Here is a 15,013-nt window from a genome sequence, read left to right as displayed (position 1 = left end):
AGAAAGTGAGCAGACATGTGATGGAGCTACTAGCAACTAAGCCCAGGAGGATGCAACCTGCTCTGATAGGGTTGCAAGGAAATGCAGACAACTTGGAGAAGACGAAGGAAGCTCGAGGCACACAACAGAAAGTGTATTACTTAGTGTGCAATAAAAAGATAGATAGCCCTAGAATGATGGGCATATCTACAATGCACAGGAAAAAAAACCTCCTAGTGAGGGAAAAAATTCCTCGGCGGTCCTAAGTGTGTTCACACACATCACTACAACATGTATATGGTAACAGAGAGTAGCAGGTCAGCTCTATGAGTTGTAATTATTTCATAAGATTTGCAAAGGTCCATGCTAACCGGCCACCACTGGCCATTTAGAAATCCCTAGGTATAAAATATAATAACCTTAATGTGAAAGGAAGGATTGTCTTTTGAGAAAGGAAGAGCTCTATTGTTGAGTCTACTTTACGTACACTCAAGCAACCACGAAGCTTTGATTTGTAATCAACATAACTAGTGATTGAGTGATCCTTTTTTTTATTTTGAATCTTGTAGTGTGATCCTCTTTCCATGCTCTTTCAATTAAGTGTAAGCATTGTTAGTTTTTTTGAGGTTGCGAATATACAGCAATGAGCTTAATCTTCAATTTTGATGGCTTGAATCATTGTTTTTTGACAATTTGACCATAGGAGAGTGTTCCAAGACCATAGGGAAACCTTTTTGGATAGTTTTGTTGTAGTTTTCAAGACCTTGATCATGATGGATCATGATTTTGGTACCTTGTAAAATTGTGACCAGACTTGGCAAGATAGCATCCCTAGGTGTCATAGACCTTCTCCTAAAGTTCCATTGCATTTCAAATTCATTTGAGTGCCAAAATGGAGTGATGACCTAGAGCAGTGAGAAAGGACATAGGCAGATTTTTGAATCATTGAGTAGTGGTTTGTTGTTGAGTTTATGTGTTTTCTGTTGAGATGTCGAGCTCTACACCTTGAGCTGGCATCCACTACGGGTCTTGGCCGCTTACGGCATTTACTCACTGGCGCGTTAGGTGACCGACACGGAGGATCTCTGCCAGTGATTCTACAGCTGGACTACACTTATAGTGCTAGCCTAGTACGCTTCTAGCGAGTTCACACTTAGTGACCGCATGTACATATGTGCTACTTTTCAGCTTTAGCACTTAGTCATTTTGTACTCTCTTTTCTGTGAAGAAGAATAAGAAGCTTTCCATCTCTGTGTGCTTGTGTGCTTGTCTTGTGTAGCTCTCTTGCATCCTCATTCTTTACATGGTATCAGAGCCAGGTTCAGGCAAGAGAGGCTAAGAGAGCAAGAGCATCACAATCCCTTCGTTCGCAATCCACGGCACAAGTTTCTGAACAGGTCTCCAAAGTGCAGTATACAGAGATTTACTGTACAAGTACAGTGGTTGTATGTACGCTTGATTGTGGACACTCGTTGAGTGTAGAAAGCGTTACAGGAACCACGATAGCAGGTTCAGCAGATTTGCAGGTTTTTGCAGATTGCAGCTATTTTGTCTTAGTGCTTCAAGATGTCTGACGGTTTCAGTCAGATTGTTACTGAGAAGCTTGAGAAAAATAACTACCCTGCATGGAAGTTCAGAATAACAAATTTCCTAAAAGGAAAAGGTTATTGGGACTATGTAGAAGGAGACAATGAAAAGGAACCAGAGATTCCCGAGGCAAATGCTACAATAGAACAAAGGAAAGCTTTGAGGGACTGGCAACAAGGCCAGAGCAAAGTGATGTATTGGCTTTCTATGAACATCACAGATGGCATGATGGGCTATCTACAGGATGCTGAAACCCCCGCCATTGCATGGAGAAACTTAGGCAGAGTGTTCGAGGTGAACACCAAGGCCAGGAAGCTTCAACTAAAGTTGGAGCTAAATCAGGTTAAGAGGAACAACCTCTCAATCAATGATTATGCCTTGAAGATCAAGAGTATCATTGACGCTCTTGGATCTATTAAAGTCTCAGTGGAAGATGATGACATTGTCCGTGCATGCTTGGATGGTCTAGGAGATGAGTATGTACATTTCAGGTCTTCCATGAATACAAGAGACGACATCCCCGTGTTCCAAGATTTGATTTCTATGCTTATTCTTGAGGAGAAGAACCTTGACACATCTTCTTCTCATGGCATAAATAATTCTGAACAGGCCTTCTATTCTAACTCCAACAGAGGTAGAGGTAGAGGTCGTGGTCGAGGCCCAAGGGGTTGCAGGGGCCAATTTCTGGAAGGTCAATCAAATCAAAACAATACAGGTGGCAGGGGAAACCAGTCTCAAGGCAGGGGGAGTCAAAGAGGTCGTGGTGCAGGATCAAGCAGGCAGCAACATACTCCAGATAGCAGAGAATGTTGGACTTGTGGTGAAAGAGGTCACATGTCACGTGACTGTCCAAAGGGAAAAGCAAGTAGAAAGAGAGAACAGGGCAACTATGCATCTACTAGCAGAGATGCAGATGACAACAAAAACGAGCGCATGTTTGTTATGCAACATGTAATGAATACAATGACTGCAGAGAATTCCACCCAAGATGATGTTTGGTATGTGGATTCAGGTGCCTCTAATCACATGACGTCTCGTGGAGAGTGGTTTAGAGATATGCGCAAACCAGATGTGTCAGGCTATGTGCAGACAGGAGATGACACAGCTCACCCCATTGCTCATGTAGGGGACATACCTCTAAATACGAAGAGTGGGAAATCAAAGTACTTAGCAGATGTACTTCATGTCCCAAACATTACAAAGAATCTTTTTTCTGTTGGACAAATGGTTGAGCAGGGTTTGCAGGTTCGCTTCAATCCAAATGGCTGTTATGTAGAAGATTTCCAGAATGGCTGTAAGCTGATCACAGAGGGCAAATGTGTGGGCAGAATGTTTACGTTGAATGTAGACATGCCTGAGGTAAAAGCTGCATTATTTGCACAGGGCACAGGTGTTGTGGCTGATGTTGACATTTGGCACAAACGCATTGGCCATGTCAATGAGCAGAGATTGCGCAGCATGCAATCAAAACAGATTGTAAAAGGTTTGCCCAAATTCAAGGTGGATAGTATGCATAAAGTGTGTGCAGCATGCCAGTTTGGAAAACAGTCAAAGGGCTCATTTCCACATGAGCGCAATGTATGTAAAAAGCCACTTGAGGTGGTGCACACAGATGTTTGGGGTCCAACCGATACTGCAAGTATACATGGTTGCAGGTATTATGTCTCTTTCATTGATGACCATAAAAGGAAAGTATGGGTCTACTTCATGCGTAACAAAAGTGAAGTGTTTGGTCACTTTCAAGACTTCAAAGTCATGATTGAGAAGGAGACAGATATGCAAATCAAGACATTGAGGTCAGATGGAGGGGGAGAGTACTTCTCCAATGATTTTTCAGATTTTCTGCGAATGCATGGTATACACAGGCAGTTTACATGCAGATATACTCCACAGCAGAATGGGGTCGCAGAAAGGAAAAACAGGCACATTGCAGAGGTTGCACGTGCATTGATGAATGAGAAGAACATGCCTCATCATTTCTGGGCTGAAGCTATAAATACAGTTGTGTACATTATGAACAGGACACCTACAGCTGCGGTGCATGATGTAACACCTGAGGAAAAGTTTACAGGTACAAAGCCTGATTTGGCACACTTGAAAGTGTTTGGCTGCATAGCTTACGTGCATGTACCAGATGAGTTGCGTAGGAAATTGGATCCTAAAGCAGAGAAATGTATTCTTGTGGGATATTCCCTTGAACAAAAGGGGTACAGGTGCTACAATCCTACTACACGAGAATTACGAGTGAGCAGAGATGTAGTCTTTGATGAGATGAGCAGCTGGTACAGTAATGCACATGGCACTATTGGGGCTGATGTAAAAGATGATGTGGTTGTACAAAATGTGAGGCCACAGTCACAGGTTTTGAGTGGACCACAAGAGTCCTCTTCTCGTGGCTCTGTTGAGAAACCATGGAATGGTAGACTACGTACGCAGGTTACTCCACCAACAGGTACAGGGAATGTATCACGAAAAGGAAAGGAAAAGGTTGATGAACCTCCCTTTATGGTTGATGCATCATCAGGTTTTTCACATGTAGACATGGATTCAGATGGTTCTGAACAAAGTCTTGATGAGGAATTTGGAATTCCGGCTGTCAGGACACCTGGTGTAAGGAAAGTACAAGAAGATGCTAGAGGGCAAAGGAGTGACCCAGGACCGCGCAGATCTAATAGAGTCAGAAATCCAGTTCAGAAATTGACTTATGATGGGTATCTAGCGCATCACCAAGCCTACATGGCTAAGGTGATACAGGATGTGGAGCCCACATGTTTTGAGGATGCAGTTGGAAATGTGCATTGGGATGATGCAATGAATGAAGAGATGGCTGCATTGGAAGCAAATGACACATGGGAGTTGGTGCCATTGCCAAGTGGCAAGAAAGCTATTGGCTGTAAATGGGTGTATAAAACCAAGCATAAGGCTGATGGTAACATTGAGCGTCACAAGGCAAGGCTGGTCGCAAAGGGTTATGCACAGACGTATGGCATAGACTATGAGGAGACCTTTGCTCCAGTGGCAAAGATGACGACTGTGAGAGCTGTCATAGCAGTGGCTGCATCTAGAGGATGGATTATGCATCAAATGGATGTAAAGAATGCCTTCTTGAATGGTGAGTTGCAAGAGGAAGTGTATATGGATCAGCCACCTGGTTATGTCGATCCAGGTTACCCAGATTATGTATGCAGACTTCTCAAAGCTTTGTATGGTTTGAAGCAGGGCTCTAGAGCATGGTATGACAGGATTGCCAAGTATCTTGTCAGTATTGGTTTTAGGAGAGCTCATGCTGATCATTCACTCTATGTACGTGAGAGTGATGTGGGGATTGTGGTCATTACCATATATGTAGATGACCTTATTATTGTTGGTGACAATGCTATGGAGATTGACCATGTGAAGGGTCTTCTCAAACAGGAGTTTGAAATGAAAGATTTGGGCGAGTTGCACTACTTTCTTGGCATTGAGGTGATCAGGACTCCAGAGGGTGTATGGCTATCACAGAGACAGTATGCTTTGGACATGTTGTCAAAGTATGGTATGGCTGATTGTAAGCCAATTTCTATTCCCTTGGATGTGAATGCAAAGCTGAGTGCAGAGAAGGGTGATGTTGTTGAGGATGTCAACATGTACAGGAAGATTGTGGGTAGTCTAATCTACTTGACTATCATGAGGCCAGACTTGAGCTACACAGTAGGCTTGGAGATTCAGTTCATGCAACTTCCGAGGAAGCCACATTTGGATGGAGTACGACGCACACTTAGGTATGTGCAAGGTACGCATTGTTCTATGCAGCAGATGCACCATTAGCATTGTATGGGTATACAGATGCAGATTGGGCAGGTAGCATTGTTGATAGGAGATCTACGAGTGGCTTCATGTTCTCTTTTGGGAGTGCTACTGTTACTTGAAGCAGCAAAAAGCAGCCTACGGTTGCTTTATCGAGCACAGAGGCCGAGTACAGAGGTGCAGCAGTTGCGGCGTGCGAGGTAGCTTGGCTACGCACATAACTTGAGGACTTGGGAGTGCAGGTGGACCAGCAGATTTTCATCCATTGTGACAACCTCAGCAGCATGCAGTTGGCTAGGAACCCATTGTTCCATGCCAGGACCAAACACATAGAGGTCCATTACCACTACGTTCGAGAGCGAGTGTTGGCGGGCGACATCGACTTGGTCTACGTCAGCACAGAGGAGCAGATAGCGGATATCTTTACCAAGGCCCTCGGAGCTGAGAAGCTTCGACATTTCCGGACTATGCTTGGACTCTGCGACATGCAAAGCTCGAGGGGGAGTGTTGAGATGTCGAGCTCTACACCTTGAACTGGCATCCACTACGGGTCTTGGCCGCTTACGGCATTTACTCACTGGCGCGTTAGGTGACCGACACGGAGGATCTCTGCCAGTGATTCTACAGCTGGACTACACTTATAGTGCCAGCCTAGTACGCTTCTAGCGAGTTCACACTTAGTGACCGCATGTACATATGTGCTACTTTTCAGCTTTAGCACTTAGTCATTTTGTACTCTCTTTTCTGTGAAGAAGAATAAGAAGCTTTCCATCTCTGTGTGCTTGTGTGCTTGTCTTGTGTAGCTCTCTTGCATCCTCATTCTTTACATTTTCTTGTTAGGTTCACTTCTTGAGATTAACAACCTCAAAGAGTCTTCGTGCCCCATCCATCGCTTCTTTGAGTATTGACATTATGTCATTGCTAGATAGCTATGCTATAGACGTCCGTCGGTGATGATCCACCACTACAAGAGGTGACTTAAATTCTGGTGCCACAATACCGGCGTCATTGGCGGGCGTCGGTGTATGTGTGTGTATTTATGGAGGGAGCTAAGGTTTTTTTAAAAATTGATTTTCAAATTTCTGACGCTTCTTTCGGCGTCTATTCCGACGATAGCACGAATGCACATACTGACGCCTATTCCGACGGTTGTACTGACAATTGTACCAACGGCACGTGCAAAAATCAAAACCGCGGGCTTTCTTTGCGTATTTATCTTAGTTCTTGCACGTTTTTTCAAGCTCTCCTCTTCCCCATCTCTCACAGATCTGCTGCGATACGCTGTCGGAGGTGCTAATCTTGCTTGTGGGTTAGGTCATAACACTAAGGTATGATTGTTTTCATGTTTACTTGTAGATTTAGGGTTTAGGGTTTAAGTTTGTGTTTGTGTGTGCGTTTTTGCAAGTTTCAGGACTTTTACAACAACTTTCATTGCTCAAATAGGACGAATGTGAGTGCTCAAACCTTTAAATGCATATTAAGTTTATTTAAATTACTTTGTATATTAAGAAAAGAAAACTTCATGCTTTAAACTTTCAATGCTTTAAAAGAAATTAGGATGTGTTATGTAAAATTGCATTTTAAATTATGATTTTTTTTTGTTTAAGTTTATGAAAAAATCTTGTTTTGAAGAAAATTTTTATTGAATTATGCCATTTTTCAAATTATGCAGTTGATGGGGTTTATGTTTTAGGTTAAGTTTAGGTTATAAGTTAAGATAAATTAGGTTAGGTTACATTAAGTTAAGCTATGTTGTTAGTTTAGGTTATATGTTAGGTAAGGTTATACGTTAGGTTAGGTTAAGTTAATCTACGTTAGGTTAAGTTATATTAGGTTATGTTAGGTTAAGCTACATTAAGTTAGGTTAGGTTAAGTTAACCTATGTTAGGTTTAGCTACGTTAGGCTAGGTTAGGTTAAGCTACATTAGGTTAAGTTAGGTTAAGCTACATTTGACAATACGGCAAGCCATAGAGCTTACCCACAACGCATATTAAAAACAACACCATGGCGAGCCGTTTGGCAATACGGCAAGCCATAAAGCTTACCCACAACATATATGCATCGTGGACAAGCTCTATGGCTTTCCGTATTGCCAACCCCTCGCCATTGTGTTGTTTATATGTGCGTGAGCGGTTTTCAAGTCCTAAAATAGCTAAGCGACCCTGAAAATAACACCATGGTGAGTTGTTTGGAAATACGGCAAGCCATAGATTTTTTTTACAATGCATATGCATTGTGGGCAAGCTTTATGGCTTGCCGTATTTCCAAACGGCTCGCCATGGTGTTGTCTATATGTTTGCAATCGATTTTCAAGCACTAAAATTGCCTCGTGTCCCTAGAAACAACACAATGGTGATCCATTTGGCAATACGCCAAGCCATAAAGCTTACCCACAAGGCATATGCATTGAGGGAAAGCTCTATGGCTCTCCGTATTGCCAAAAGGCTCGAAATTGTGTTGTTTTTAGGACCGCAAGGATTTTCAAGCCCTAAAATAGCTAAGTAGTCCTAAAAACAACACAATGGAAATCCGTTTGGCAAAACGGAAATCCATAGAGCTTGCCCACAATGCAAAGCTCTATGGCTTGCCGTATTGCCAACGGTTGGCCATTGTGTGGTCTATATGTTTGCGAGTGATTTTCAAGTGCTAAAATTGCCTCGTGCCCCTAAAAACAACACAATGGCTATCCATTTGGCAATACGGCAAGGCATAAAGCTTGCCCACAAGGCATACGTATTGTGGGCAGGCTCTATGGCTTGCCATATTGCCAACGGCTTTCCATTGTGTTGTCTATATGTCTGCGAGCGGTTTTCAGGCCATAAAATTGCTTCGTAACTCTAAAAACAACACAATGGTGAGCCGTTTGCCAAATTGGCAAGCCATAGAGCTTTCCCACATTGCATATGCATTGTGGGGAAGCTGTATGGCTTGTCGTTTTTTCTAAACGCCTCACCATTGTGTTGTTTTTATGTTAGGCCCGGGGGATTCACTGTGTTTTTCTGTACGGTACCACGTGAGTGTACAATAGGGGGGTTTTGGATTTTGCACATAAGCGTATACAATAGGGGTAGCCCCTCATTATTTCATAATCATACCGTACACATAAGGGAGGGAGGGAGGGGGGGCGGGGGGGGGGGGAGAGGGTGGTTATATTGGGGCTACATTCAACTACCTGAGCAACCTTAAAAACATTAGTAATCCTCTGTGTGTGTGTATGTGTGCATCGATGAATACTTTCATGGCGTGGTGAAAGTAAGGGCAAACTTGAAATTTTCTCATTTTTTTGGGTCAAAATTAGAAGATTTTGTCGGTAATTACACTAAAACTTATGCAAATTTCCTCGTTTTCTTAAAGCCAAGCTCAAACCCCTCTAATTTGTCAAAATTCCCAAAATACCCTTCGAATTTTAAAATTCCCAAAGTACACATGTATCTGTTTTGGTCGGATTGATCAAGCTTGTCTAATATTTAGTTATTTCTGTCAATTGAGATGCATTTTTGAGTGGTTAGCATGTAATTTGTCACATATTACCTCACAAACCAGGTGACTATGTCCACAAAGATAACACATAAGTGTAGTCATCAACAAAATGTCAATTATCTATCCTGCCACACATTGGCTAGAGAGAGAGAGAGAGAGAGAGAGAGAGAAGAAGAAGAAGAAGAAGAAGAAGAAGAAGAAGAGAGTTTTAACATCGTAGGAAACTATCCCAAGATACCTTAAAGATCTAGTGGACGAGGAGAGTTGAAGCCGAGGTTTCCAAGGTTTTTGTCCTTGCTCTCTTCCCCTGTGAGTCGCAGACAAGCTTCCAAACTCCATAGCCAGTCGTGCAAGGCATCTCTCTCCTCCCTCAGAGCCTCTGATCTGACAAGGTATTGTGCTTTACCACCTTTTATCATTTTTCCACCTCGAGGCCTGTTGGCAAGCTCTGCCAGCTATTGGAAAGCGGTCTCACTGTGGTACTATCTGCCCATGCTCCTCTCACAACAGAAGGGTGAGCTTGGTCCTCCTAGCTTTGAGCCTCCTCTGTTTATTGTACACGCAGGTGCCATGTGTGTCCTCTCACGACCTTAGCCCTCATGGCGCGCCCTGCCTCTCTCGACTAGCACGACTGATTGAGCTGATTATAAGTTTAAAAGAACTACTAGTAGGGTAGCTCCTGGTAGAAAAGAAAAACAAAGGGGAATCCTCGAGGATGCTTGCGGTAGAATTTTTGCGCTCTCTCTCTCTCTCTCTCTCTCTCTCTCTCTCTCTCTCTCTCTCTCTCTCTCTCTCTCTCTCTCTCTCTCTCTCTCTCTCTCTCTCTCTCTCTCTCTCTCTCTCTCTCTCCACAGAGTGTTGCCATGTGGATATGCCCATTTCGTTTCTCTCTCTCAGATTGTTCTTTGACACCTCACATGCCAGGTGCCTCAGTGTGCACATACTTAGGGTGGGTTTAGATGGGGCGACGACACATCCACCCACAAGGGCGTTGCTGTGAAGTGGCACGCGAGCATTGGAAGGAAGGGACGATGGGTTCTCTGAACCCACCATAAAAATGGGCGACACCCCCCCCTTCGAAAGATGAGGATTTCCGCACACTTTTCAGCGTGAAAGACAGAGAAGCTCTGATGATGCCTGCCATAGCCAATTGCGCACCAACAGGGTTTTTCTAGATTCACTGCAAGCTGAGGCACGCTTTTTTTGTGGCAGAGAGCTGCCGCCTGTTGTGAACCAGAAGGGTGGAGGCAGAAGAATTCGATGAAAGCTAGCGGCACCCTGGTCTGAACCCAGCCTTACCTCATAGAGTGCATGCGCATGTGTGTGTGTACATATTTGCTCACAACAGCGATACTTCTCTCTCCAATGCTTGAAAAAAACCTAGGTTTAGTGTATTCCCACCTACAAATTTTGAAATTTAACTCTACATTTTATATTTGAAGGTGAGAAAACCTACAAAATTTTGAAACTACTAGTGTAGTTTTGTGTAAAAACCTTCAAATTTTGTCAATTTAGAGCCGAGTCGCACTCTGTGCTAGCAGGGGGAGCTGGAGCTGGAATTTGCCTTGTTTGGACGATTTCCTCAGTTCTCATAGTGCTGCAATCGCCCACTAGTTCTGCTGAAAATGAAGGGGCTAAAGCTATGATTTAGGAAAAGTGAAATCCACCGCATTTCTCTCCTGTTTTCAACCAATCAGATTGTTTTTCTCATGCAGCTTTTCGGAAAAATTTTCGTAGCCCTACTCTCCTCCCTAGAGTGCGACCATGGATCACCTCTTCTTCCCACTGCCCCTACTACTATTGGGTGCGACCCGGCTCTTACCTCTGTTGCTTCACGTATGTAGGTCTGCGAAGTTTTTGGAAAAAAGTTTTTTCGAGCACTGTACTCTCTCTCTCTCTCTCTCTCTCTCTCTCTCTCTCTCTCTCTCTCTCTCTCTCTCTCTCTCTCTCTCTCTCTCTCTCTCCCGCTCTAGCTACTGACAAGGGCTACTCTTCAATGCGTTGAGTACGATGTGTGTGCTCTCTCTCTCTCTTCCGTTTTGGCTCTCCCGCTCCAGCTCTACTGACAGGGGATACTCTTCAAATGCGTTAAGTACACTGTGTGTGTGTGTGTGTGTGTGTGTGTGAGTGAGAGAGAGAGAGAGAGAGAGAGAGAGAGAGAGAGAGAGAGAGAGAGAGAGAGAGAGAGAGAGAGAGGTACTGGCCTCTCCGAGTCTCCGTGCCCGCGTTAGTGAAAGGAGCGGGGCTGCGAGCAGAGAGAGAGAGAGAGAGAGAGCTGCATACAACGCTAAGTTTGTGTCTTTGACAGCACGTGTGTGTGTGTGTGTGTGTGTGTGTGAGAGAGAGAGAGAGAGAGAGAGAGAGAGAGAGAGAGAGAGCTAGCAGCCTAGCACCATGAAGGTCGCCCTCCTTGCTTTCGCCCTGCTCCTCTCTCTGCTCTATGCCGCCAGAGCCAACAACAACGTCACAAAGATCCTTGCTTCTCATCCCAACCACTCCACCTTCAGCAGGCTCTGCAAGGAAATAGGGGTCGCGGACGTCACGGCTGCCATCTTCTCCGGGAGAACCATCATTGTCCTTGTCCCGCCCGACTCAGTTCTCGACCCCATTGTCCATCAGTACTCCTCCGACTCCAACACCGTCTGTATGATGTTGTAAGCTTCCATGTCCTGCTCGACTACTTCGACATTGCCAAGTTCAAGGCCATCACCAAGGGCACTACATTGAGCATCTTGCACCATTGAGCGGCTAGCTAGGATGGCTTTCTCAACATCACTGTGAAAGGCAGCTCTATTCATATTGCCCGCACAGATGGTGGCATGTCCACTGTTGTCCAGAACGAGCTCTACAAGGCCCCCTATAACATCAGCGTTGTCAGCATTATCACCGTCCTTATCCCTAATGGAATTAGCACACTGGGTCCTGCCACTGCCCCTGTCAATTTCACCGAGATCTTGATCCAGGTATCTGTTGCAATCCTGTTGTGCATGCTTGATGTTTGGTATGTGGGTGTAATGTGGAAGGACTTGTGCATGCAAATTTTTTTCACACACCAGCATTTTGGATGTGATGTGATAATAGTTTGCATTTGCCTACAAGCATCTGGGTTTCTGAGGAATGACAGGTTAGCAATTGATACGATCTTTTACATTGTTGGACTTTTGGGTAAAAGATTTATGCACCTTCTATGGATGTGTTTGGATGTTTAAGGCTTTATGGATATTAGCATTGCGTAGGTGTCGAACGAGGTGCGAAAGTCTGTCCCCCACGAAATGCATGCTCTCATGTCATGTGGGAAGATGTCATGCATGTATGTATGGATGTACATATATGTATGTGCATGTAAATAAAAGGCATGCTTATGATGGTATGCATCATTTAGCTAGAGCATCAATGCTCCTTCAAACCCTGCCTGTGTTGTGCCATATTAGTCTCCATGATAGTTGTTAGAGCTATAACATGTTTTAACCTTGATGCTTCTCATTCGTTTTTCTGCGAAATCAGACCAAGAACTACAACAATTTCTTGAGTCTCATCAAAGCTACGGACGTGGATTCACTCCTTTTGAAGCATGATACTCCACAGCAAAGGCAGGACCTATGATCTACATGGTTGCAAATGCAGCCATGGGATCACAGCTCCTTGCCCATCCTTCACCCACATTGCATGGCGTAGGACTACAATCAAGGTGGCCTTCCCCTGCCTTGCATGGTGTATACAGTATTGTAGCAAGTGAGCAAGTTTTTATTTGCGAACAAGCATGGTGCCCATGTTGTTACAGCCGTACATATACAAAAACAGTCCTATAGTCCAGTTTTTTATTAAAAATTTTGTAGGTCATTTTTCATAAGTTGTTAGGTCCTTTAAAATTAGGTATAGTCCAAAGTCATGAGGTAATTTGCAGATGTTTTTTAGGTTTTAGAGTTCTGCCTCTTTTTACGATAAAAAGCGTTAAAGTTTTTAAGATTGTTAGTTTTTTTTCAATGTAGTTATAGTCTCAATTTGTCACATGGTCATATGGCTTGACTGGGTGTGTCATCTTGAGCTATCAATTTTTACCTTCAGTTCTTCTACCTATGCATATGGCTTGACTGGGTCTCTTGAGCTATCCATTCTTACCAAATGTGTAGTTGTGCCTCTTTTTACGATAAAAAGCGTTAAAGTTTTTAAAACTGTTAGTTTTTTTTCCATGTAGCTACAACTTCTATAGTCTCAATTTGTCACATGGTCATATGGCTTGACCGGGTGTGACATCTTGAGCTATCGATTTTTACCTTCAGTTCTTCTACCTATGCATATGGCTTGACTGGGTCTCTTGAGCTATCCATTCTTACCAAATGTGTTGTGTCTCTTTTTACGATAAAAAGCGTTAAAGTTTTTAAGACTGTTAGTTTTTTTTTCCTTGTAATTACAAATTATATAGTCTCAATTTGTCACATGGTCAAATGGCTTGACCGGGTGTGCCATCTTGAGCTATCAATTTTTACCTTCAGTTCTTCTAGCTATCCATATGGCTTGACTGGGTCTCTTGAGCTATCCATTCTTACCAAATGTGTAGTTGTGCCTCTTTTTACGATAAAAAGCACTAAATATTTTCAGATCATTAGTTTCTTTTACATGTAGTTACAAATGCTATAGTCTCAATTTCCCACATGGTCATATGGATTGATCAGGTGTGTTATCTTGAGCTATAGTTTCTTGCCAAGACACGTCTATGTGTCAACATACACAATGTCTTTATTTTGTATAAAATTACAAATATAGTCTCAATTTTTCACATGGTCATATGACTTGAGCCATCTTGAGCTATCGATTTTCACCTTCAGTTCTTCTAGCTTTCAAAGTGAAATATGGTATATCAATGTGTCACATTAGGGTAATGCGGGACCTTGATTGTCACGTGATACATCCTAACCCTATGTGTCCGTGGACAAGCTACACCATAGCAGGGTTTCCGTCAAGTCCAGTCAAGTTAGAATAGAAGTGATATGGCACTTTTGTGAGTCTATTCGTAGACCGTGCATGCCCAGTCACTTAGAGTAGATGCATATCCTCTAGTTTCATAAGCATAAGCATAAGCATTTCTATCAGATTCCATCGAAGATAGTTTGGGGATTTTTCATATTACGTTATCCCATTTTTTCCTATTTTTAACATTTTTCACTTGTTTATTAAGTGACTTTTGTTGGGTACTCAGTAGGGCAAATTGGGTAAGTTAATATATAAGCAAACCCAAGTTAGCACAAATTGGCAGATGAGCAAAGACATAGCAAGCTTCCCCAAGCAACAGGTGTCCCACCCTCTCTCAGCAAGACCCTCTCCATCCCCTTGGCGAGGCCACTCCCACCAAAGCCAGCATTTTCACCATAGCCTGTCCCTCCCTTCCTTGGCGTTTTCCAAAATCTGCTATCGCCATCCCAAGTCCATCTTGCCCTGGCGTTTTACCCCCATCTGGCAGCAACACCCTCAAGAAGTACTAACGCTAGCATTTTCTTGCAGATCTGCAGTGATTTCAGCATTTACTAACGCCAGGAAACACCTCAGTAGGATCAGCGTTTTTATCATCAGTTGCAGCAGAACAACCGTAGCCGGTAAGGGTTTACTAACGCTTGCAAAACAGTCAATTTCAGCAAGAAGGTATATGCTATCACAACGTTTTTCAGCCAAGAACTTCTCTCCAAAAACGCCGCCAAAGAGAAGATTACAGCAGTGTTTTTGATCCTCATCTCATCCTGACAAGGACAGTAATTTTCAGCCATGAAACCAGCCTGAAACAGTCATTTCCAGCCACCAAGAAGATCACAGATTTCAGCCTAAGTTTCCGTCGTCATCATCGTCATCGGCATAGTCCCATCGCATCAGTCCATTGCATTCGCATTGGACACCTTTGTGCAATCAAAGTAGAGCACTCTCGCCGACGAGAGTGGGGCCTTCGGAGGAGGGTTTTACAACCTCTCGGTGTCGTATCTCTTCTCTCTCCTTCTCTCAGTCTCATTCACTTGCACGCACAATATCCACTCACTTTGACCGTGATCACAATACTCTATAAGACGGAAGGCTCTCTCCTTCCCTAAGAACTAAAAGGAACCTTGAGCAATAAAGATCACTTATCTTAAGAAAATACAACATTCATTCCGCTGCACTTTACATTGATGTAATAGTTTGAAATAAAATTGAAAA

At 43.4% G+C, this 15,013-nt stretch overlaps 1 protein-coding gene across 1 annotated transcript; it reads left to right on the top strand.

Annotated features, from left to right (window-relative positions):
• The first annotated feature begins 11,227 nt into the window (after window positions 1-11,227).
• Window positions 11,228-12,042, top strand: LOC147422704 (fasciclin-like arabinogalactan protein 4). Its single transcript, XM_086503083.1, is given in 3 exon segments — window positions 11,228-11,473; window positions 11,530-11,834; window positions 11,958-12,042. Coding segments are annotated over 3 exon segments (636 nt in total).
• Window positions 12,043-15,013: the final 2,971 nt, after the last annotated feature.

Source organism: Adiantum capillus-veneris, chromosome 27 (genome assembly GCF_014529385.1).
Source record: "Adiantum capillus-veneris isolate H3 chromosome 27, ASM1452938v2, whole genome shotgun sequence".
In the NCBI taxonomy this organism is placed as follows: Eukaryota; Viridiplantae; Streptophyta; class Polypodiopsida; order Polypodiales; family Pteridaceae; genus Adiantum; species Adiantum capillus-veneris.
This window is presented reverse-complemented; position numbering and strand designations above follow the sequence as displayed.